At 43.5% G+C, this 25,544-nt stretch overlaps 1 protein-coding gene and 1 non-coding gene across 2 annotated transcripts in view; one reads left to right on the plus strand and one right to left on the minus strand.

Moving 5' to 3' along the window:
• The window catches only part of C2H3orf20 (chromosome 2 C3orf20 homolog), a 48,755-nt gene extending 24,740 nt beyond the window's left edge, over window positions 1-24,015 (minus strand). Inside the window, exons 1-12 of the mRNA XM_035106520.2 lie at window positions 23,445-24,015; window positions 22,410-22,520; window positions 21,473-21,601; window positions 20,847-20,931; window positions 19,295-19,486; window positions 16,787-16,939; window positions 13,701-13,821; window positions 12,673-12,804; window positions 10,684-10,807; window positions 9,679-9,880; window positions 3,617-3,938; window positions 1,789-1,896 (exon numbers count right to left, since the gene is read on the minus strand). Coding sequence (XP_034962411.1) covers window positions 1,789-1,896; window positions 3,617-3,938; window positions 9,679-9,880; window positions 10,684-10,807; window positions 12,673-12,804; window positions 13,701-13,821; window positions 16,787-16,939; window positions 19,295-19,486; window positions 20,847-20,931; window positions 21,473-21,601; window positions 22,410-22,520; window positions 23,445-23,985 — 2,220 coding nt within the window. The 5' untranslated portion in view covers window positions 23,986-24,015. The remainder of the gene's footprint in view (window positions 1-1,788; window positions 1,897-3,616; window positions 3,939-9,678; window positions 9,881-10,683; window positions 10,808-12,672; window positions 12,805-13,700; window positions 13,822-16,786; window positions 16,940-19,294; window positions 19,487-20,846; window positions 20,932-21,472; window positions 21,602-22,409; window positions 22,521-23,444) is intronic.
• An 882-nt stretch (window positions 24,016-24,897) lies between these two features.
• On the plus strand, window positions 24,898-24,972 carry TRNAK-CUU (transfer RNA lysine (anticodon CUU)). Its single transcript has one exon. It is a non-coding gene; the product is annotated as a tRNA-Lys (tRNA).
• Window positions 24,973-25,544: the final 572 nt, after the last annotated feature.

The following is a 25,544-nucleotide window of genomic DNA, read 5'->3' on the forward strand; positions in this document are numbered from 1 at the left end:
AGAAACGCAAAGGATCTAGCTCTTAAACTTAAACTTCTTAAACTTCTGGTGAACTCAGAGCTAACTAAATTAAATTTGGGGTGTAAAGGACAATATACATCTATCAAAAAGTTGAAAAGAGTAGATTAATTATGTCAGTACTAATTATGATCACAATAATATTGTGGGAGACGGGAGAAAGTTACCTTCCTTCCCACCATTTCTTTTAATTATTTCTTCCCATGTGGATAATCTTGGGTGCCAGCCTTCTGCTGAGATGAATCGAAGTTCTTACCAGTGACCCGTACCCCACCTCTGATTCACTTCCACCCCCATTTTTATGCAGTTAAAATATTCTCTCCTGCTATTAGAATCAATGTTGCCTGTACTGTACTTCAAAGTGGTATATAATATGATTAACTGCACTGGGACAGAGCAAGGGTGAAGTCAGCCAATAGATTCTTCTGTGCTGAAGGGAATGAATAATATCCTCCAAACCCTTTGAAACTCTGAACTTGACTACCCAGTGTGTTAAGACTTCCATGGTCAGAGGTTTACAAGCATTTAATAGAGCACAGAAAGGCTTTCATTATCTGATTTGGCGCCTCTGTCAATGGGTCTAAATAAAAAGCATCTCTCCTTATGTGCTTAAGGCTCCCACGAAGAGGGCAATATACTGCAGGAATAACTAGAGTGGGGGCCTGAGTCATTCAACACAGCGGCACATTTTCTGCACAAAACGTGAGGTTTGGAGGAGTCAACTGAAGTCCAAGCTCTATTGCTCACTTGTTATATATAGACAGATATTAAAGCAGATCATGACGCTGAGTTCGCAGGTCAGATGATGAGATTGATTTAATCTCATCATCTGACCTGTGAACTCAGCGTCATGATCTGCTTTAATATCTGTCTAAATATAACAAGTGGAAAGAGTGCTTTTAAATCTTCTGTTAGAAAAGAAACCAAAGAGAGGAGACAGGTATTTTACAGTGTATTTACTTGTATAGCGATTGTGGATACAGTGCATAATCGTTATGTAACTAGGATTGCAACCCTAAACATACTATGGAGTTTTGTCTCGTCAGCACTGGAAATAGGGCAGTTCCCCTGCACAGGGCGCTAAGCTAAGGAGCCACAGAAGAAGAAGAAGAAGAAGAAGAAGAAGAAGAAGAAGAAGAAGAAGAAGAAGAAGAAGAAGAAGAAGAAGAAGAAGAAGAAGAAGCAGCTATATTTATATGGGTACCTACTGAAAAGATCAACTGTACCAAAAGGAATTATTGTGAAAAGAAATATTTGGGGGCCCACCTAATTTTGTCCTTGTTCAGGGCACCATATTACCAAAAATCCGCCCTGGTCTAGTGGCACCTTAAAGACTAACAAATTTATACAGTGGTGCCTCGCTAGACGAAATTAATTCGTTCCACGGGTCTTTTCTTATAGCGAAAAATTCGTCTAGTGAATCCCATAGGAATGCACTGAATTTTTTTCGACCTTTTTTTGCCCATAGGAACGCATTAATTGAATTTCAATGCATTCCTATGGGAAACCTCGATTCACTAGACGAATTTTTCGTAAAATGCATTCGTCTAGCGAGGCAAGCTCCGCTCGAAAAATCCTTTCGTTAAGCGGAAATTTCATTAAGCAGGGCATTTGTTAAGCGAGGCACCACTGTAATAGCAAAAGGATTAGAGAACTCCTCAAAAGATTGTGGGGTCTCATTCATTAGAAGTTTGTGTGTGTGTGTGTGTGTGTGTGTGTGTGTGTGTGTGTGTGTGAATTTTTGCAAGAAGAAAAAGACCAGATACTTACTACCACCATTCCAGGAACAACAGCATGCTTCTGCACCAGCAGAGGAGGATTTTTGTTTAGAGGGCTTTCAAGATCGTATCTCAGGAAGCGGAAGGGATCATGCTTGCACTGGGAATGGAACAAGTGATACTGTCAGTGTATTGGAAAGGTCCTTGGGGTTTCTGTTCTAACCAATCAAATATGTGTAACGTTTCTGAAGCTAGGGGACAGAAACAGTCTAGCACAGGAACTAAATATTGCCAACTCCAGCAGGCAGGCAGATGAAGTGGAGACAGTGAGGGCTCTAGGAGACCTCTCTGTTTTCCACCCATATGAGCAGGGTGTTTTTCGTTCTCTTCTCCCACCCACTGTTTGAAAACCTGACTGAAAGCAGCGAGAACCTGTAGCAGAGGTTTATTCCAGCTATTGGCCATATAAACTGCTAAAAGACTAAGAGAAGAAAGGCTGAGATTATCAGCTTCACCGTAGAGCACACTCGACCCAGGACCCTCTTCCCCAAGGACTGATTTGCCATACATTGTTTCCTTCATTCCAAAGTCACCAAAGCCAGTTTGAGACTGATATCTACTGCGGACACCTCAACTGTTGCCGTGCCCTGGTAGGCTTAAACTGAGGCAAAGTCCAACAGCAACAGTGCTCCAAGGAGTACCAGGCTTCTGAATCTAGCCTCCATTTTGATTTCTCACAATGCTCTGATGTAGTGTTACTGTGGCACATTGTGGGGAGTTAAAATGGCAGCAAGATCCAACCATTGTGTACTGGTCAAACAAACATTTTAAGGCGAGTTCAGGGCAGACATCAGCAATGAGCCCTGCTGAGATGCTGTGGTCCTGGCAACTGCCCATGGGTGACAGATACTGGCACAGGCCCTGAAAATAAATGTGTTGAAAAATGATATCACAGCCTGGAGGGATCATTGTGGGGAGGGAAAATGTTGTGGCTGGAGTTCCTGTGCCTGTAACAAAATATAAAGGCCTCTCACCTCTGTGCCCATTTTTCTTGAGGGATAAGAGAAATTCACAGAGGACAAATACATAACAGTCACATTGCTACGTTGCTATTCTATGTTCAGAGGAAATATATGCCACCAAATACCAAATTCTGAGGACAAATGGCGGGGGATCTGTTTTTTGCCTTCTTGCCCTGCCTGTGGGTCGCAAGATGGCTGCTGTGGGAAGCAGAATAGTAGACCAGATGGGCCTTGGCGGTCTAGCAAGGCATGTTCTCATCAGGCAATATGTGTCTGTATGCACATGGGCTGCCTAAATGACAGGGAGCCTGTCTAATACCTTTAGTGAAAAGAAGCCAAGTAAATAGGGCCTCATATCTAAGGTGTGTATATGCTTCACCAAAATCCGTTTATTTACCAAAGTAGTCCTATTCTTGTGCCAAGGAAAGACTGATTTGGTGTTGTGAATCAAATATGGAAATAAGCAGAAGCTGTTTATTTGTATGACTTTAATCTACAGTGTAATTCTATGGATGTTTTGCAGTTCCATTGTGCCTATTGGGGCTTAGAAAGTGGGCATAGCATTGCAGCTTTATCTATTTTGAGAGGAGTGACAAAGAGCTCCGGGTGCAGAGAACAGAAGGAGTCACCCAACCATTGGAACGTCTCCTTTTGGCTTCCACCCTCACGTTTCAGAGTTTATCTTATTCTCAGCTTCCATACGCTCCAGAAACATGCTTTTAAACTTAATTAAAATGAACAGGAAGAAGACTTCTGTGTCAGATATCAAATCCTATGCTCACAAAATACAAACACAGATGCACAACCAACACAACTCTTGTGTGTGTGACGCGCGCACACGTTTAGTGGCTAGCTTACCTGAATACAAGGTGAGGGACGGCCATGTTGCATTTGTATGTACAGATTTTCAACGGACCACTCAAAGTAAGGGGAGTAAGAATGATTTTGAGGCGACAGCACACAGATCACAATGACCTGATCAGGGTCTCTTGGGGCAGTAATAAACTTTTCAAATTCCAAGTCTGTAATCAACGGGATCTTCACCACACACCTGCAGCATAAATCATCTCTGTCTTTGGACATAATTTTGTGTAGCACGACCGGACAGTCAGCAAGAGAAATTGCCCAAGGTTCTGGTGGACGAACTGCCTCCTTAGGTGCAGGCACCTCTGCTTTGCCCCTGTGACAAGCATACAATGCGGTTGTGAGAGAAAGAGGTAGTTGTGGGAGTGGGGGGCAGAGAAAGCAAAGTAAAGTTGCGACTTGAATGCTAGTCAGAGGTTGGTTGGTTATTTTAAGCATTTTCATACTGCCCTTCAATCGTATTCATGAGGGTGGCATACTAAAAGCACAAAACCATTAAAACATTAATAATAATAATAATAATAATAATAATAATAATAATAATAATAATCTAAAAGACACAGAATTAAAAGAAGTAGCAAAAAACAGCCAGCAGCATTTAAACTGCATCTTCAAAACGTGGGGAAATAAAAAGATATTCCTGCCTGGCACTGAAAGGACAAAGAAGTTGGTACATATGTGTACCAACTCTAGAGTAGTCGCAACGCATCACCTGTGACAATATGGAAACAGGTGGTCCTCGGGATACTGTCTTGTACTGAGTCAGGCCAATGGTCCACCGAGCTCAGTGGTGTTTACACTGACTGGCAGCAGCTCTCTGGGATTTCATAGAGGGCTTTCTCCCAACCCTACCTGCAGATGCTGAGAACTGAACTTGCAGCCCTTTGCACACAAGGCAGATGCTTTACCATAGAGACATGTCCTTCTCAAGTACAGTCCTGTTATCATTGCCCATCAAGGGCAAAATGCCAAACATGATAGAAAGCAGGCAACATAGTTGAAGACCTGGTCAGCAACTAGTTAAGGTGATGAAGGAATGAGTGGTGGGCCACAGCTCCAATCAAGTCAGTCATCTTCCAAAGTGCCTTGCCAACAATATCTCTTTCCATAGCCCTTCTACCAGTGAATGCCTCTTCAATTTTTGGGCTGGCTAAGAAGGGGCAAGGGAGAAGCTGCGTTTGGTTTTGAACTTCCCAAAACAATATGTGAACCAAAAGGCAGCAATCTTTTGGAATCTGCAGTTTTCTGAAATTTGCAGTGTAGTTCTCCACCCCCCCCCAATGTTTATTAGGGGAAAGCATGAACAAAATTGTGAACACGCAAAACTACATTATATCAGGGAAAACAGCATGCAAGCCCATTAGGATAAATGCACACTAAAATGCTGGTGCATTTTGTGAGGGCTTTTAAAAAATAATAAATAAATAAATCACAAGCTGGGGTACAGGTGTGGTGAACTAAAGACTGGAAAAAGGAGAAACTGAGAGAAACCAAAATGGACAGATTTGTCCAGAGTTGGTAAAACAGGGACTGAGTTTTCTGCAGCTTGATGTTTGTCAGCAGTAAAGAGAAGGTTTTGCTGGGGAAAATGGCATGACACAACAAGATGAACCCATGCTGAGAAAGCACAAGCAGAAGTCTGTATGAGGGGTAATTCTCCCTATAGTTTCCCTCCTGTTTACGTCTTTCGCTGTTTTAGTGCTCCAGGGAACATTTAGCACAGCACTTGTCAATTTAGTGACCTTCTGATGTTTTGCACTAAGGCTCTGTGATGGACAGAGCTTTGGTCAGCCTCCTGAAGACTTCAGAAGCCAATCAATGAAGAGGGAGTGGAGAGTTCAAAATTTGAACCTGACAGTTAAACTGTCAGATTGGGATGGACTATAAAATAGGAATCAGGCCAGGATTAGTTTAGAGCATGGGAAGGGCTGAGTTAGGGCTGAGATAGAGATAAATGATTTTAGTAGATATTAAAAGTATGTGATATTGTGTTTTAGTATTAATGTTGTATTTTTATTGTTGTAAACTGCTCTGGGACCTTAAGGTGATGGGCAGGAATAAATTGTAGTAGTGAGAACAACAATGCATAGCTGTCAAGTATTCCCTTTTCTCACGAGGAAGCCTATTCAGCATAAGGGAATTTCCCTTAAAAAAAGGGGGGAGAACTTAACAGCTATGCAACAATGATAATAAACTGTCAGATGGGAATCAGACTGGAATTAAATTAGAGCCTGGAAAGGGGTTAGCTAGGCAGGGCAATCCTGAGGGGAAGGTAAAAAATTTCCCAAAAGGACCTGGGTGTGTTTTATTGGCCTAGTAGAACAAAATAGCCATCCTAGGAGGAATCAATTTATTCAGAAACAAGTTAAAGTGAGAGTTTTACGTAAAGTTCTTAGCTATCTCTGTAAAGAGCTTTTGACTGGAACGAAGGGTTGTGCCTTATCAAAGTAACCATTATACTATAACCCTCATCGAGAGTGTTTAAATGAAATTCCAGTTCTGTTTACAAAGTGCCTCATCGTTACTTTGATCCTCTGGTTGAGGGATAACTGGCCACAGGTTTTCTCTTCACATTATTAAAAATCCTTGTTGCTGGATATTAGGAAACACTACCACATACAGATAACACCAGACCTCTTAAATTTTCCTGATGACGGGGAGCGTTTAAATTTCAAAGCTCCCAAATCTGGTCACGTTACTGCACTCCCATCTTTATCGAGGGAGGTTGTCACAATGCCACAGGCTCCGTTCAACCCCAGCCAGGTAGGAGTGGGAGTCCAAAACCATCAGGCGGGCACAGGGCCGGATTTAGGTTTGATGAGGCCCTAAGCTACTGAAGGTAATGGGACCCTTTATATGTCCAGCTGTCCTTTGTCAACAGCAAATTGTCGCTGTTTTTTGTGTTGAATATATGCTATATGGTGTTTCTGGCTATATGGACTCTGTTCTGAAACCATATGCTATCAGTGCTCCCAGCTACGTACGTGACACCACAGATTTTCTGAGGAAAATACAATCTTTGAACAATCTTCATAACAATACTATACTAGCCACTATGGATGTGGAATCTCTATACACCAACATCCCACACAATGATGGTTTACAAGCCATAAGGAACACCATTTCAGACAAAACCACAGCGGACTTTGCTACCAAACTCTGCCACTTTGTCCTTACCCACAACCACTTCAAATTTGGTGATGACCTGTTCCTCCAGATCAGCGGCACAGCCATGGCCACCCGCATGGCCCCACAGTATGCCAACATCTTCATGGCAGATTTAGAACGTTTCCTAAACTCCTACCCACTCAAACCTCTCTTGTACCTACGATACATTGATGATATTTTTATTATCTGGACACATGGACAACAGACCCTGGAAACCTTCCACCAGACATTCAATGACTTTCACCCCACCATCAACCTAACAATGAACCAATCTATGCAAGAAATACATTTTTGGGACACTACTATAAAAATACAGGATGGACGTATAGACACCACCTTATACAGAAAACCAACTGACCGACAAACATATCTACATGCTTCTAGCTACCATCCCAAACATACCAAAACAATCCATCGTATACAGCCAGACCCTACGTTACAACCACATCTGTTCCAACTCTACAGACAGAGAATCTCACCTAAGAGATCTACAGCAAACATTTTTTGAACTAAAATATTCACCTGATGAAGTTAAACAACAGATCAACAGAGCCAGACTGATACATAGAGAGAACCTGCTGCAAGACAGACCCAAAAAAGAAAATAACAGAACACCACTAGTCATCACATACAGCTCCCAAGTTAAAACAGTACAATGCATCATCAGAGATCTACAGCCTCTCCTGGACAATGACAGTTCCCTTTCTCAAGCTCTGGGAGGAAGACCTTTCATTGCCTACAGACAGCCACCCAATCTTAAACAACTCCTCACCCACAATAATACAACCACCAGACTTAACATGGACACTGGTACCAGAGCCTGCAATAAACCCAGATGCCAACTTTGCTGCCACATACACCCGAACAACACCATTACTGGCCCCAACAACATCCAACATACCATCTCAGGACTATTTAATTGCTCATCTTCTAACATTGTGTATGCCATCAAATGCCAACAGTGCCCTTCAGCTCTCTATATTGGACAAACAGGCCAACCCCTACGCCAAAGGATAAATGGACATAAATCTGACATCAGGAACCACAAGACAGAGAAACCAGTAGGAGAACACTTCAATCTCCCAGGACATTCTATACAAGATCTCAAAGCAGCTGTTTTATTACAGAAAAATTTCAGAAACAGACAAGAAAGAGAAATTGCTGAATTGGGACTCATTACCAAGCATAAACCACGGAGCCACCTGGGATGAACAGAGATATCGGATTCTTATCTCATTATGCATGATCTAGCTTTCTTTTGTGCCTCATTATGCATGATCCAGCTTTCTTTTGTGCCTTGCTCCCCCCCCCCCCCCGCAGGACCAATTGCAGTCATCAGCAGTCGTTAACAGCCATCAACCGGTTCACCACTCCTATCAGCCCATCACCCATTCCCACCCCCCACCCCCACACCCCCACCCTCTGAATATAAATAAGGGTCTGGTTGATTCTGTTTCAGTGTATCTGACGAAGTGTGCATGCACACGAAAGCTCATACCAAAATAAAAACTTAGTTGGTCTTTAAGGTGCTACTGAAGGAATTTTTTTTTATTTTGCTATATGGTAATTTATGGACCTAATAGGTATCTAAAGCCACATAACAAGTAGGAGCCCACACAACACAAAACACTGTTGCTGTATGTAGGTTTTATTTTATTTGTTTTTTAATCTTATACTAGCTGGCCCGGGCACGCGTTGCTGTGTCTGACTCAGGGTCCTTGTTTCCCAGGAAAGGGGGAGGATGTGTCCTCCCCCCCCTGGGCTATGTGTTTTTTCCACCACCACCCGTTGTGTCTCATCCCTGTGATTACTCCCATCCTGTAGCGACCCATGAGGTATCCCCTCCCCCCCTCCCCCACCTGGGTCATCCCTGTGACTCCCCCCACCCTGGGTCAGCCCATGACCTATTTGGGCCCCTCCTCCCCCATCCCCAGTTCCACTTGGGATAGTCTGTAAAGTGGAGCCGAGGCCTACTCTGTAGGATGTAAAGTGGAGCCGAGGCCTAGTCTGTAAAGCAGAGCAGAGGCCTAGTCTGTAGGCTGTAAAGTAGAGCTAGTATGTAAACCCTGTTGGAGCCGTGGTCTCTGGGGCGTGAGGGATTGTGGGAGTATGTTTGCCCTTTGTTCGTTGGATGTCCACTGGAGGGCGCAATTTTTTTTTACATAAATCCAGGTTTTTACCTATGCTAGGTGTATCATCTGGCCAATGTAAGTGGATGGTTACACTCCCACATGTGACTCTGATGTTGTAGCCAAATTTGAGGGCAATTGGGCAAGCGGTTGTGGAGAAATGTGTGGAATAACAAACATGCACCTTCTACATTTTTATATATATAGATTTTGGTAATGTACATCGTTTTTTTCCCTTTAAATTTTCTTTAAATTTAGCTTATATGTTAATCCAGTACTGGGAGGGCACCAGGTTGGCAAAGACTGATTTAGCATCCATGTTCATGCAAATGCACCCATTATGGCAGCTTTTTTTTTCTACTGCAGGATGCTTGCCAATTTGGGCCTGCTTTAGTGCACCTGAGACCAAGCATCTCTGCATCCTGCACCTTCTGTATCCACTTCATGCATCCGATGCAATGTGCCATGGCCTAAAAATCAGAAGCAGCCTGCAGGGCAGTGTTGTCCATCCAGTTTCCCCACGTAGAGGTCTGTGCTGCCAGCTGAGAGGCAGATTGGCACGGTAAGGGTGCAGTGGAGGGAGCATCAGAATGGCTCTAGTGCTGCACCCACACCACACCTTGCCCCTCTATCCTGATTACTTATGACCAAAATGCCGGGCTTACAAGGATCCTTTCTGCAGCCGGCTAACCCACATGATTAGTCCTGCTTTTATATAGAAACTAAGACACTGTCCCCACAAAAGATAACCCCACTGACCTTGAAGGAGGCCTATATTTCGCCCTGAAAGGCGTATCAAAGGCAAGATTCCGTGTAGGATGTGGCTTGATAATTGATTTCCGTTTAGCGGTCAAAGGTCTGGTATGAACACGATCCCAGGACTGAAGTACTGTGTCCTTTGTCAAAAACTTCACTTTCTTTGAAGGGGCAAAGTCAATTGGATAGTCTACACAACATATCCCTGCCATAGGAACCAGAAGAGAATTGTCAGTTATTTTTGACACAGAGAAGGCAGACCCATTAGAGCTACTGGGGCACAGCTCTCCCAATGAGAATGTCGCACTTTAATAATAATAATAATAATAATAATAATAATAATAATAATAATACCCTCAATATCTCAAAACCACACTCTTCCCTGTCCCACATACATTTTATGCTTTTATTTGAACTCAAAGGAGCTCTGCAAACATTTCTGTCAATCCACTGTTCTCTGTCCAATCAGATCTCTGCCCCACTCAGCCAACACTAATCCAAAAGCATAGCTATGGCAGAGAGGTGCCTCCCATCTATTTCTGGGCAGAGAAAGTACATGAAATTTGAGTATCAAGACTGCCAGCTTTTCAGTCCCAGTTGTGAAGGTTACCCCTCCCTCTTGTTATGAGGGCAATTCCAGCACCTGTATAGGGCAACAGAGGGCTGATTGAAGAGCAGCCCTCCTTGCCTTCTGAGCATGCTCAGAGCTATTTCTTTGAAGACCCCATCTCCAAACAGTGCAAAGCACGTTACAGTATTTGTACTAGTCAGAAGAATAATGTAGTTGCTAGCTTGAGCTATCTTTTTGATTAAGAGAGAGCAATGGGAGACACAGTGTGAGTGTGGGTGGGTGTGTCAAGCTTGTACAATTATCCATTTGAGTTTTAATTTGTATCATCATGGTGGGTGTGGGTGGGTTTAGGTCTGTAAGAGAGATAGAGAGACCTCAGGATGCAAATTAAATGACATGCAATACGAATACCACATGACCAATAAGAATTACTGTACCTGAGATGATCAAAATACCATTTATAAATTGTCTCACTATCTTCTCAAACCTCTTTTTAATCTCTGTTAAGGCTCTGACCCATTGTCCTTCCTGGTCAGCACTTTCTATGCTTTTCCCAGTCGACTGTGGTAAGTAAAGAGAAAAGGAATGATTATTATTATATTTGAGCAGATGGAAATTTATCCATGGGAGAAGTGGCCCTTGCTGCATTTTGAGCTACTTGGAAATAAGGGAACATCCTCTGCTAAAATCCACAATACCAGCATGTACAGTTCAGCACTTAACCTTCCTCTGAATGCACCATAGCTGCCAAGTTATCCCTTTTTTTAAGGGATTTTCCCTTATGCTGAATAGGCTTCCTCGCGAGAAAAGGGAAAACTTGGCAGCTATGGAATGCACAAGGCAGTTACAAACTCTAACAAATTTTACAAATATGGATTTGAAAATATTTTTTGTTTTCCTAACACATACATCAACAGTTTTGCTCTCAACAAGAAAAGGGAATATAAAATATACATACATATCTATATCTATATGTTGCGCGCACACGCACGCACGCACACACACACACGCACACACAGTATTTAAGAAGTGGAAGCAGTAGGGGGGAATGCCAGCTGGGACAACAATGAATTCTTAATCTAAAGAATGGCCCAATTAACACCAAGTAGCTGAGAAATATGTCATTCAGCCAGCCTATGAAGGCAGCCTGTGGGGTAATAAAGCATTTTAATGCAAAGGCTGTCTTTCCACAAAAGTGCATTCACAAAATAAATATTTAGAAGAAAGACCAGGAAATAGGCTCTTAGAGAAAGAAGGTTGCCTTTAATGCAGGTTTCAGTGCCGTTCCTGAGGGCTACTCTTCAAAGGTCAATGGGACTCCAGGGAAGCAATTTGAAAAGAGTCAAATGTGGCATACCTTCTTTTTATTGTTATTATTAAGAAAGAGGAAAGCATGGTTTGCTTACTCGCCTTCATAGAAGTTAGCTTTTGCTGATAAGCATAAAATCTGGCTACAGGGATGTGTTAGCTAAAGGGCACAGCACTCTAATGTGTGAGGCTTAAGGTAACGTGCTGGAAAACTTAGGACCAAACAACGCACGAAGCCAAATGTGCTCTTAGGAATCACATTGGTGGAAGAGTATGCACAGTCTGGTCACCTCACCTCAGAAAGGTTGATGTAGAGCTAAAAAGGGCTCAAAAAGGGGCAACCAAAATGATAGAGGGGGTTACTGCCGAGATCTGTGAGACAAGCATGAGGCATCCCTTGTGATGAGACATTGCTAGCAGTACAATGTGCGATAGCGTCACACAAAAATATCACCGCAAATGTGATAACGCTGCTGTTTCTTATCCGGAATGGAAACTGATTGACTAAACTGGACACTAAAATGATTCTCTTTCATCCTGTGGGTTGTAGTGGCACCTATACAGTTTGTTGTATGCTATCTTAAATGATTGTTCCATTTTAATGCTTTATGAGAATTTATTATGTATATGTGATTTGTATGTTAGCTGCCTTGGGAACAGGGCCGTCTTAAGCATATCTGGCGCCCTGGCGCCGTGGTGCGAAGATCCCTCCGGTGCCCGCCCCGTTTCCCAGCACGGCTGTCTGGCGGGCGCAGCGCACAGCACGGCTGCCGCGGGCACATTAGCGTGGCGCCCCCCCCCCAGCCTTGGCTTAGAGCCGGCCCTGCTTGGGAACTTACGTTGAGAAACGATTAGATAGATAGATAGATAGATAGATAGATAGATAGATAGATAGATTCTATCACAATCTACAGAGTATGGCAGTAAGACTTTTGTATCCCAAAAAGAGAGATAACAGAAGAAGGATTGATGTACTGGGGAAAATTAGACCTAGGACAAGTTTTCAAATGTTACTTCTAGAAATTTCCCTCAGGGTTATGAAAAAGTCAATGGACACGCAGTTACTGGATATCCTATTGTTACTTCCATAATGTTATTTCCATGCTGTGACTTCTTACCTGCCTATCAGTTTTGGATCTATGTGTGCATCCATCTCTTACCAAAGACAAGGTGATGCTTTCATTTTGGTCGGTGAAAGTAATTGTCATTGAACTTTGATTAACAACCTTGAGTTTTAGCTGTTCATTTATCTAAGGAATAAAAGAAGAAAACGAAAGTCTTAGGGGCTGCTTCACACAATTGGCATTTGCCACTGTCATCATGCTTACAGGGTTGTATCCAAGGTCAGTCCTACTCAGAGCAGTCCCATTAGTGGACATGACAGACTTAATTTCAATGAGTCTTACCTGAGTATAATTTAGTTGGGTGCAATGCAAAGTGCAAAAGCCTTCTTTCCCACATCTAAAAGTTCCCTCAACTACAGTAGTGGTGATGAAATTGTATGGAAATGTTGCCCAAATTTGGGGTGCAGGCTTCACGTTACTGGATTCTGATGGGGAGTTCATTATAGTACTTTATGTCCACAGCAAACTCAAGTCTTGGACAAATGGGGCATTTGAGGTCCAAGCTAGATGACTTTAGTTGTGTGAGTGCACTCAACACCCAATGAGCTAAGCCATGACCTGGCTTGGTGTCTTATCCAAATCTAACCTCATGGATTCTCATCCAGACAACTCACAGACAAATCTTGATTACAGCTCATGGTTTATCTGGAGCAAAACAGACCACAAACCAGGGTTGAGATGACATGCTAAGCCAAACCATGTACTAGCCCCCTGCAGCACAGCAAAGGGAGGACCAAGGGAGAAGTTCAGCAGCTGTGATCTCATCTCTGGGAACCGTCACACAAGTGAGTTTGTGGCAACTAGCCCAGTGCCTGCTGGCAGTTCTGGGATTTGTAAAATGTGACTCTGGAAACCAGCAGGAACAAAGCATAATCTGGAATTGCTGCCTATAATTTCTCTCAACTAGAAGAACACACTTTTAGAGATCTTTGTAGAATTCTAGAGAGACCAACCACAGAGACGGCTATTCGAAAAATGTGAGATGTTAGTGGATTCTTTGGTCCGAGAGTTCCATTTGATACCTGATAGTCTAACGACTGCAGAATCTGGTTTTTGGAATACCAGCTCCAGTGCTGGGTTAAATAGCCATCCTTGTCTCTAATGCTCCCTCCTTCATTATTCATCATCAGCGCTATTGAACAGCTGGGTGAGAGGAAAAACAGTTAAACTATGCAATTTAATACTAAGGAAGAAGTTGATGGGAATACATACATAATAAAGATTCTGACTGTAGCGATTGCAATAATATTGGGAAATTCATAATAAGGAACTCAGTGGCCCAATTTTTTAATATCCTGAACTGATGTGATTGAACCATGATATTCATAGCCCACAATAGATGTTATAATACTGTTGCACACCTCCCCAATCTCCACGCGGTGTGAGATTCCAGAGGTTCCAGGCACCTACCCAGGGTTCATGTTTCTTTGAGAATGAGGCACAGTAGAGATTGTGGTACCTTTATGTACACACATATATAGCCTGAGCCTACAATGGAGGGGTTCACAGCATCAACACCCTAAAGGGTCTTGTTACTCCCATAGCCAGAGCCTTAGATTCAAACAAAAGCTTGCTGCTTTACTTCTAGGTCACATCACTGCCAACTCTCACATTTGTCTTTTTTCTAACTACAGTACCAGCCAGCTGGGCCACTACTTTTCTCTGGTGTAGAACCTAAATCCTTGCAGGCTTTCAGAAATGATTAAAACTGACTAGTTGCATGCATTTACATCATTGCATGATTTCTTCTTCTGATAATAAGTCAGGTGGTCAGTCTAATGATCGCTTTCCTTATTCCCAAAGGCACACCAGTCACTCTCCCCCTTTTTAGGGGTCCCTACTTTCCTATGGACAGAAGAGCCTGCCAGATCAGACTAGTTAGCCCATCTAGTCCAGAACCCTGCTCTCACAGAGGCCAAGCAGCACCCAAGCACAAGAACACTCTCCCCTCCTGTGGTTTTCAGCCACTGGTGTTCAAATGCATTGCTGCCTCCAGCCATGGCCTCTTTAACCCTGGCCTCTCAGTTTCCTCAGATCTCTCTATAGCTGCTGTGCTTTTGTTCTGGTTGCTCTTTACTCCCCAGGAAATATCATGTGTAACTGTTTCTGGCCTGCCCCTGTCTGGCTGCAGAGCTATGTTAGTTCCGCCCCCCCCCTTACAATCCCCTTTCCAAATCCTCATCACTCCAATGACCTTTCTCTCCCTGAGCAGTGCTATGTAGCGTAACCATTAGTTACACCCAGTGGGGTTATGCTTTTAACATCTGCCATTAGCAGCTTCCTATATCACACGGTTTAAAGACTGAGAAACAAGATAATTAATTAATCCTCCCTTATAAAAGGAATGATGGGTGCAAATCATGACAATAAATGACCAGTAACAGATCTACACTACTTGGTTTTAAAAGTCTACCATGAACGATAAGGCACATTTGATTTAATTGGGGTTATGGCCCTTGGCTTTTCCATCCATGTCACTGGCTAGTTATGTGACCTTGAGCTTTCCCTGTGTTTCTTGTTTATTCATCTGTAAAATTGAGATAATGCAGGCGCCTCTCTCACATGATACCTAAGCAGTCCAGGAAGTGAAGGCATTTCTATAAGCACTCATTAATATCTTTATAATCCTGAAGTTACTACCACCACCACTCAATCAACAGAGTTGAATGGTCTGAGCCTATGAGACATATAAACAGCTTGCTCTAGATGAGCATGGCTGGGGTCAGGATTACGGTACCAATGTGTGCTACTTTACAGAGGACAGTCCTCTGTTTGAAGGGCTTTCACAGGATGACAGTCCTCTACTCCCAGTACGTTTCCGAGCACAATTCAAAGTGTTGGTGCTGACCTTTAAAGCCCTAAATGGCCTCGGTCCAGTATACCTGAAGGAGTGTCTCCACCCCCATCGTTCTGCTTGGACACTGAGGTCCAGCAGCGAGGGCCTTCTGGCGGTTCCCTCTTTGCAAGAAGCCAAGTTGCAGGGAACCAGGCAGAGGGCCTTCTCGGTAGTGGCACCGGCCCTGTGGAACACCCAGATGTCAAAGAGAAAAACAGCTACCAGATTTTTAGAAGACATCTGAAGGCAGCCCTGTTTAGGGAGGCTTTTAATGTTTAATAGATTACTGTATTTTATTTTTCTGTTGGAAGCCACCCAGAGTAGCTGGGGAAACTCAGCCAGATGGCCAGGGTATAAATTATTATTATTATTATTATTATTATTATTATTATTATTAGTCTTCTGTTTGGGCCGTTTTGGTTCAAGTCCAGTTTAAAGAAAAGCAAGCTATAAGAAGGGAGACCAGCGGCCTTGAAACTACCCATCAGCAATGAACCCCTGAACAGCAGTCTGAGCAGGCACCCAGGTGAGCTGGTCACAGCCTTGCCCCCTATGGTGAGATGGATTGTGGCTAACATGTGTGCCTCCAGATGTTGTTATACTACAACCAGTCCACCATCTCTGATCATTGGCCATGGAGACTGGAGCCAATTAGCGCTGGAGTCCAACGATGTCTGGAGAAACAAACAAAAAATTTTTTCTTTTTTTCTTTTTTTGGTATGAGCTTTCGTGTGCATGCACAGGTTCCCCGTCCCAGATTACTATAGTAAATTATAGTAATGAGTTCTAAATACGCATCTATACATGTGTAAATTATATGCACATTGCGACCTTTCTGGTGATGCCCATCCTTTTTGGCCTAAGCAGTGATGCCCATGTGGTGGAGCAGTAGTGAGGTCGGGGCATGCATGTGCACCAGTGGGAGTGCCAGATCAGAAGTGTCAGCCCCACCCATTCACCCGCACAGCCCCAAGACTTGCCTAGGTAAGCAGAAGCAATGCCAGTGCCAGTTGTGAACAACTGAGCCAAGGTCAGTATAATTCAATGTGGGGTTGTTGTTTTTAAAAAAGAAATCTCTCAGTATGCTTTCACCACTGTTTTGAAAGTGCTGCTCCCTTCTTGTTTAGACATTTGGAAATAAGGAGAGTCCTGCTGGATCAGGCCAATGGCCCATCTAACATCAGGACCCAGAATCCACTGGGTACTCAGCTGTTGCACTTTTCCCCGCTACACCCCCTGACCAAACCTTTAGGATCAATAAGTGACACTCACCTGGCCTTAAAGCAATAGCGTATCCACGAATGGCCCTGAGACGTAATTGTACCTAGAAGCGTTTGACTAGGAGCATCCTGAAACAGAAGGGTGATGGTTTTTCCTAGGCAGCATATGGGAAACTGGTAGACGGCAACACTTCCTGATGGGTAACTTTGACATGGGTCAAGTAATATCACACTTTTTAGAAAAAGAAAAAGAAAATAAAGGCATTTGTCTAGCTATGCGTTGTGGGATTGTAGTGTAATAGTACAAGTTCACTGAGCTGGATCTTTGATGAGGGCTGTTTCCAATGTTACAAACTTGAGCAACCAACTGTAGGAACTGCCTTAAGGCAAGTCCTCAAATTAATACTAAAGTCATATCCAGTACTTTTTAAATAAAATAAAAAAATGAAAAGGTGCCGGCACTCACCATGAAGTTGTTACAGTAGCTGCCACACTTTTAACATTGTTGGGGGGGGTGGTACTGTGTGCCCTTGAGTACCCCTAGAAAAAACACACTGGGCATATCTCTGAATTATAAGGTCTGTGGTATTGACTTACTCTTGAGTCCTGACTACTGGCTTCCTACTCTAACCAGCTCCTTGTTCCCTGCAACTGATTCACCCCAGACTCTTGCCCATGGCCTGGTAGTGGGAGGGGTGAGGGCACAGGGGGGCACTTTAAAGTCCCTGCAAGTGCAAAACTAACACAGTTAATTATAGCCTTCTCTGATGCACTAGTTTTCCCCATGAAGGGAGATTAGCAAGTGCGTACTCTGTATCTGTAATCATTGTCCTCATAATTCTAGAGCTTCTTGCCTTCTTGTATCATTTTCATATGCAGATCCTTGCCAGATTGCCAGTGGTGAAGTTTTATTCAAGGCTGCTGAGTGTCTGATGAAGCATAGGGTGCCTCTGTCTGCGAAACAGTTTGCCTCAGAGGAGTTATTTCCCCAACATCTTCATAAGCACCGCAGCAAGGAAAAGAATCTATTAGCCAAAGTGATCAGCTAGAAAAAAGGGGGTATGTAAAGGTCTCAAAATGAGGCTTTTGTGTTTAACGCACTGTGTTAGAAAATGGAGACTGACAAATGGAGTCATTTGAACCACAGAACTGATCTGAAAGCCTGCACTGTCAGAGTCTTTCATTCTTAATTCCCAGTTTGGTGGAAAGATCAAATGGAGCATGTGCTTCTGTGAAACAACTCCAAATGAACTGCAGCCAAGTGGCTGTCAAGGAAGTTTGGGGAGGGAGGGAGGGAGGGAGAGAAGAGAAAGCAAGAGTGCAAAGGATTTGAAATAGCTTAGCTCTATGCTCTTGCAATGCAAGCAGAGAGGCTTCAGCAGCACCAGCTAAGCTAGCAGTACTTGAATTACATCACCCCCTTGCTTTTTTGTGCCATTGCTCCCTTAGCTACTGATCTTAGAAGGCTACAGTGCAGCCATTATTTGGCTGGCATTTGGGGAGGGGGAGATTCTTGGAGTGTGGCTGCAGATTTCATTAAGACTCTCTCCTCTGACCTCTTTTCCTACCCCAAATTTGCGGGAGGCAGTGCAAGACAGGAGTGCCTGGCGTGCTATGGTCCATGGGGTCACGAAGAGTCGGACACGACTAAACGACTAAACAACAACAAAGTGACATCCCACAGAAAGTGAGTCCGAGTCTTCTGCAAGCCCTCACACAACAGGGATGATGGGATTTCTGATAGTTTTTTGTTCTGTGGGTTTGCTCTGTCCTAAATTCTACAGCTCTCAGATGCCAACTTCACTAGGAATCTCAAATTAATTTCAGAACTGGAACGGACACACTTTGCTGCATGTTTTCTTCCGTTCACTCATTTGCATCCTTACATCCACAAGTGCAATGAAATTCCCCCTTCCCACCCCCTTTGTGCAGCCCCAACCACCAAATTTACTCTGGGTTCCCCCAAAGTGGTGCCTGGTGCCTATTGGTGCTGGTAGGGTAGAAGACAAGGAGACCAACAGCAGGTGTCGCTAGAGACAATGGCAGGCAGAGCCACCCCAGACTCATTGATTGTAACAAGGCAAGCAAAGAAGGGCAGACTCAGGTTGGTGGGGCACTAATGGAGCAGCCCCCACTGGCTTCCCCCATCATTCTTTGGAGGAAGCCCCATTTGTCCTGCGAGGCCAAGCCATGTCCACCTACTCCACTGTGGAGCAGCTTAAGATGTAGTGTGCCAAAGCGTGAGGGTTGCAGGTACCACTGATCAGCTGGTCAGTGGCCATTGTAAAGCCCAGCGCATCACGCCCGGTGCAGTTCTTTGCAGCAAGCCACGCAATCAGCTGACCTTTAAACATTCCACTCCAGCACAGGAGGTTTGGCTTACAGAGATAAACCGAACAGTCTAGACCCATTAAAGGTCTGAAAAAACTGCTAATCAAGAAGCCACACTGAATTTTGTAGCTGCACTCAGAAGAAGCCTAATCCTTGTACAGTAGGGATGGAAAAGAACAACAACCAATCCTATCTCCCAAACTCGTTCCCCATACATTTCCAAGGATACTACATCAGGGATGTTCCATCAGGAAAGGAAAAGAAGAACTTCTTCCCTTTCATACGCCGGACCTCGGAAGCTACTAGGGACACTGAAGCCCTTTTCAAGGCCTGAGATGGTGACCTATGGATTGTCATGTAATTTCTCAAGATTAGGGGTCTCGTATGGCCTTTTACTATGGCTGCATTCTTCTCTAGCGCTCTAAAAGGAACAGAAACAACAGCAGTGTGTCAGCAGAGTCAGGACTTCAGTACTGTAGGTTGATTTTCTTTAGTTAGTTAGTTAGTTAGTTAGTTAGTTAGTTAGTTAGTTTTAGTTAGTTAGTTAGTTAGTTTTCCACCTTTCATCCAAAGATCACAGGGCAAGGGGGGTGGGGATAAAAATACAAAATGAAATCACAAAATACATAATAAAACAATAACAAACTGATGTCATTTTCAGGATTATTATTTTCAATAGCTCTCATGTTCGGGCTGCCAGCAACTTTACAGAGCAAAATAAATGAAAGGGGCTGAAACTTAGAATTAATTCACACATATGTAAGTGCCACTTGGGAGAGGGAGTCTGAACGGAATGAGCAGGAGGGGGCGCCAACACAGCAGGCCTGGCTGGCTACATTTTCAAGAAAAGGCAACATCCACACCATACATTTAAAGCACTATCATACCACTTTATCACTCATGACTCCCCACAAAGAATCCTAGGAAATGTAGTTTGTTAGGGGGGTGCTGAAGGTTGTTAGGAGACCCTGTTCCCCTCACAGAGCTACAATTCCCAGAAGGGTTTAACAGCCAAAGACTTTTCTGAGTGAACTCTGGGAACTGTAGCTCTGAGAGGGAAACGGGTCTCCTAACAACTCTGAGCACCCTTAACAAACTACACTTCCCAATATTCTTTGGGGGAAGGCATGAGGCCTGTGACTGTTAAAGTGGAATGCAAGTGAACATAAGAAGAACCTGCTAGATCAGGCCAAGGACCCATCCAGTCCAAGATCCTGTTCTCACAGCAGCCAACCAGATGGCTGTGGGAAAGCCTCAAGTAGGAACCCAGCACAAATGCACTCTGCCCTTCTGCGCTGTCCAGCAACTGGTATTCAGAAGCATTACTGCACTTGGTAACTAGTGGTGTGGATGGGGCCTGAGTAATACACATTTCCATCTAAAGATGAGGTAGCCCTAAGACCATTAATTCCAGAGTCAGGAATGGCTGAAATGTACCGCTAGGTTTGAGCTACAGTTGGGCTGTGGTGGGTCTAAAAACATTGTTGGCTACCGGTGCAAATCCCCAGTTTTGTATGTATAAAACCCACTGATCAATCCCTGTCCTCTTCAAGTAAGTCTCTCATGGTGCAGCGTAAGGAAAGACCAGTTCATGAGACTCTGGAGAGTTACGGCCAAGCAGAGAAGCAAATACAGGCCTAGATGGACTCTATATAAAACATCTGCCTAGATATCATCCCACTGCAGGTGTGGTGTTGCCGCTGAGCTTTCGACCTATTAAAATAACCCATGAGATTACCCTATAAAGATGTGTTGTATCCTAAACATTTGAAGATGCTTACATAGTCCGGCAAATGTCTCGGAGCAACTCCTTAGCTTCAGGACACGGATCAAGTCTCTCATCGTAAGCTGGCTCTTTCTCCTTACCTTTAGACAGACATGGAAAACATATATATATATGGAGCTCTCCTAAAGTCATCCTGTAAATCTGTTAAATATTAAATTTATTCAATACAACCTACTGGATACTTTTGACATTTCCACATGGTGTTTTTGTAAGTTGCAAATAGCCTTTTGTACATTATACTTGACATCACTTTATCAAAACTGGAAGTCAAAATTCAATATTAAATTATTTGCACTCACCAGTAAATCACACACACACACACACACACACACACACACACACACACACACACCTGTTTGTTTATAGGCAAATAGCCATGTGGATAGCCCTGCTGTACCAGCCCAATACCCCTGTTACACTAATGACTGCTACACCATGGTTATGTTGGCATATTATAGTCATGATGCTGTGCTCCTCCAGCAGTAAAGTCAAATGCAAAATGATACCAGTATCAAGGGCTAACACAGCAACAGCATTGCAACAAGGGCTCCCACAGCACCTGTGGCAACTCTGCCCTACGGAGCATTTAGTATTCTCTCATTTTCTAGAAATTGTATCTACCTGCGCCCTTTTGCTGCTTGGTGTCTTTCAGAGACAACTGAAAGCAAAGACAGTTCATTGACATTTGCTGTATAAGCTGGGTGGTTGAAGAAACAGGAATTGCTGGAAGTATTGGCGCCATACCACGTCCTGCGGCAACAAAACGCAAACTGATGAGTTAAGAATAATTCCTTTCCATTTCAGATTGTTTTAAAAATGAAAACACTCTGGAGAGCAGGAAGTAAAATACCTCAGGGGTAGCGCATCTGTGAAAAAACCCCTGAAATATTAGCCCAAATGGGCAGTGTGATAGAGCAGCTGCTTCAGGAAGACAGCTTACAATGTTTGGGGCTTTTTACATCAGAGCAGAGACATGATAGAAAATATTTATGGTGTACAGAAAATGGAAAGAGAAAGGTTCTTCTCCCTCTCCTAACATATGAACTCAGGGGCGTTCAGTAAAGCTGAATGTTGGAAGATTCAACTCACATCAAAAAAAAGTACGTCTTCACACACTGCAAAATAAAACTGTTAAGGGTGCAGAAAGTTATTAGGAGATCCTCATTCTCCTCGCAGAGCTACAATTCTCAGAGTGGTTTAACAATCCAGTTAGATGGTGGAATTGTTCTATCATGCATTTCAATTGGATATTTTATAATTGGTTTTGTTCTTGTAGGCTGCTTAAGAAGCCATTTTGGCATGTAATAACATAAGAATAAAATATGCTGGCCTGGACTCTGCCACCTCATTCGCATCTCGTTCTGATGCATGCATACACCAAGGCCTCAGCCCAAGTGGTCTGGCTACCATACCTACTCGTTGGCCCATCTTCTTGGCACATGCAAAACTCCTGGGAACAAAAGCATTTCCAGCTGCAAAGGAGACTAGAGTGTAAACAGTTAAAGGAGGGGTGCTATCACAGGGTCCAAACACCTGACAACACTGTTTCTTCCCCAACCTCTCCTCCTAGGTTCTTTGGGTGTGAATTCAGCTGCATCTTCACGTGATTTCGGGAACAGATTTTGGCCACCTTCCAAAAACCTCCTTGCAATCTCCTCAGCACCGGGGCCTGGGAAGGAAACATGATGGTTAGAAATTAAAGGTAATATTTGAACAATTGGGGTGTACATTTAGATATAGATATAAAAGCAGCTACCATGCATAAAATAAGAAAAGTGTGTGTTCATAGCGGCAGTGGAATGCAATTTCCCATTAAGCAGTGTGATTAACTGCAGATAAAAAATACTGCTGAGTGAAACCATTGGTCCTATGACCTTGGTATTGTTTACTTTAATTGGAAGCAGTTTCCCAAGGTTTCTGTTATTATTACCAAGGACTTGGTATTATTAGTGGGAGAGGCCAGAGATTGAACCTAGAACCTCAAAGCAAGAATGAAAGCACTAGCCCAGGCATCCCCAAACTGCGGGCCTCCAAATGTTTTGGCCTACAACTCCCATGATCCCTAGCTAAGAGGACCAGTGGTCAGGGATGATGGGAATTGTAGTCCAAAACATCTGGAGGGCCGAAGTTTGGGGATGCCTGCACTAGCCCAAACAAATCTGGCCTCTTTACAGTCCCATGCCAAAAAATTGCATATAATTCATGAATGATAACTCAGCCTCTGAGTGCTAGCTCAGCCCAACTCAGATCTTACAGAGTTCACCCTGTACACTCAAATATATGGTAAAGGGTGACAGGGTCTGCCCATGCAACACACATGTTCAATCAGATATTTGCAATGTGCCTACATTCACACAATGAGAAGGCAATAATCCACACAACCAAGAACCCTGGTTTTTGGTGTTTCCAACTGCAGGGACCATAGCATGTGCTGGTAAGCACATGACAGATACATGCTGCCTTCTACAACACTCCACTTCATCCTGGAGGATGGTGCCTGCTTGTCTGATAAAGTTCAGGATTTCCAAAGAGATTACTAAATTCCCTGTGTAAATTGAAGATTGGCAGGAACACTTAGTTTAGATGATCTCACCAGCAGCTGCTTCAATCATTAGTTTCATCTTCATCTTCAGGAGTTCAGTGAGGAGATGGACAGACCGTTTTTGGAATTTGAGGAGCATCTGTTGGTCTTCAGATGAAGGGGTCACATAATTCGCTTTTAACCTTGAGGGTGTAGGACCCGCCTTCTGAGCTCTTGAAGTAGGAGTGGAGGAAATATCAGTGTCATCCATGGAAGCGAACTTGACCACAGGGCAATATAAACCAGCGAATGATTTTCTTGGTGGTGTCAACAGGAGCTCATCCCATGTAAACTCAAAGATATTCCTGACCCCTCGTGGCACATGGAAGCCCATTTTCCGCCCTATGATAAGCATTTGTACCATGTCTGCCAAAACTCTTGGTGCCGTGGCTTTGATTTGTGCATAGTCTACAGTTTTCACTGGGGAGACCCTTGGGCTGGGCTTCTGGTCAGCCTTTTGGTCACCCTTGGGATCAGTCTTTTGGTCTCCTTTGGAGCTACCCTTTGCCTCGCCTTTTTGGTCAGTCTTTGTTTCGGGTTTTGGGTCATTCATATCACCACTTCAGTTGATGTGAGATCTTTAAAAAAATGTGGTGGAGAAGAATGTGTTATTGTGTTATGAATGCCTTCTACAGCTAGCACTAACACTACTTCACACATATTTATTTCATTTATATCCCACCTTCCTCCCAGAGAGCTCAAGGAAGCATGCCTAGCGTTCTCAGATGGCATTCTATTCACGTCAGCCAGATTTTCTTCCACAATATTTCTGCATCTTTCAGAGCACACCCTGGGACCCACATGGAACTTGGTCCTTTTCCAGAGGACCTGAACTCTACAATACGGTAGCTAAACAAAAAATTGTGGTGGGCAAGAAGAGGTTAGAGTTTGCCAGATGGATATTAGGGACAGGACAGGGAAGAATCAGGTGACAGAAGGGGCATAAACTAGATTTGGATCATCAAGAAATTGTTTGCTAGCGGAGGAAAGTATGTTGATTGACAAAGAGAAGTGCATTCTAGACAAATAAACAAATATAAATGTTTTGATTAGGGGCGTCTGTTATTTGAGATTTTATTCAGCTTGGGTCAACCAACCTAGACTGTAATCTTTACAGGACTCTTACAAAGTGGAAGCCTTTCTGAATCATTTGCTTTTTGATCCTGGGAAGACTATGCCAACTATCCCCAGCCCAACCAGGTTATTTGTCAATACTGCGGGCTCATTTCTAGAAAATGCCTTCCCCTACACTTTTAAATCACCGTATTCAGCACTCTGAGTTCCTTGGATGAGCAGAAAACACACATATAAGAGACAGCTAGATAAAATGTGGGGAGGGGAGCTCAAATTTGGCCATCTCTCCTAGAGTCAAGCTACCCCGCTGCAGCAAGGCTTCCACCATATGGAGGTAGGAATGCTGCTTTAGAAGGCCCTGAGCACAAATGCCTCATGCTTAAAGAAAGCCTGCTGTGATAGCTCAGTTGGTAGAGCATGAGACTCTTAATCTCAGGGTCCTGGGTTCAAACCCCATGTTTGGCAATAGATTGCTGCATTGCAGGGGGTTGGACTAAGATGATCCTCGTGCTCCCTTAAGATTCTATGATTCTGTGCATGGTGAAAACGATTCACAGGCTTTGGTGGTTTGGTTCCATCTGCAGCCCTCATATCAGACATACTCTTTTTGCTGCAACAGAGAGATTAACCAGTAGATTAAGCACACACAACCTTTTCTGTTTCACTGAGCTCTTTCTTCAGCAGTCAACAGGTATATTAAAGCTCAGCTCCAAGTTACAGTTTGAAGACTGTGACATCAAATGAACCAGCTGCAACGAAGAACAAGATGTGCATCTCTTCTGCTTTCTTAAAATTTAATCTAAAGATATGTATAAACTGTAGGTCCAATTCAGTCAAGCCACACTTAGAACCACTTTGTTCTGGTACTCTTAGAAGTACATCTTAAAAGAAACTGCAGTGGCCTGAAGACAGAAGCTGGCAAAATAGGCTTGAAGGACAAAAAATGAACTGAGTTATCATGTATAATTGAAAAGGCTATGAGAATTAAAACATGGAATTCAAGAGACAATAAAACTTCCCAGCATAAGCAGGCAGCCA

Source organism: Zootoca vivipara, chromosome 2 (genome assembly GCF_963506605.1).
Source record: "Zootoca vivipara chromosome 2, rZooViv1.1, whole genome shotgun sequence".
NCBI classification, from domain to species: Eukaryota; Metazoa; Chordata; class Lepidosauria; order Squamata; family Lacertidae; genus Zootoca; species Zootoca vivipara.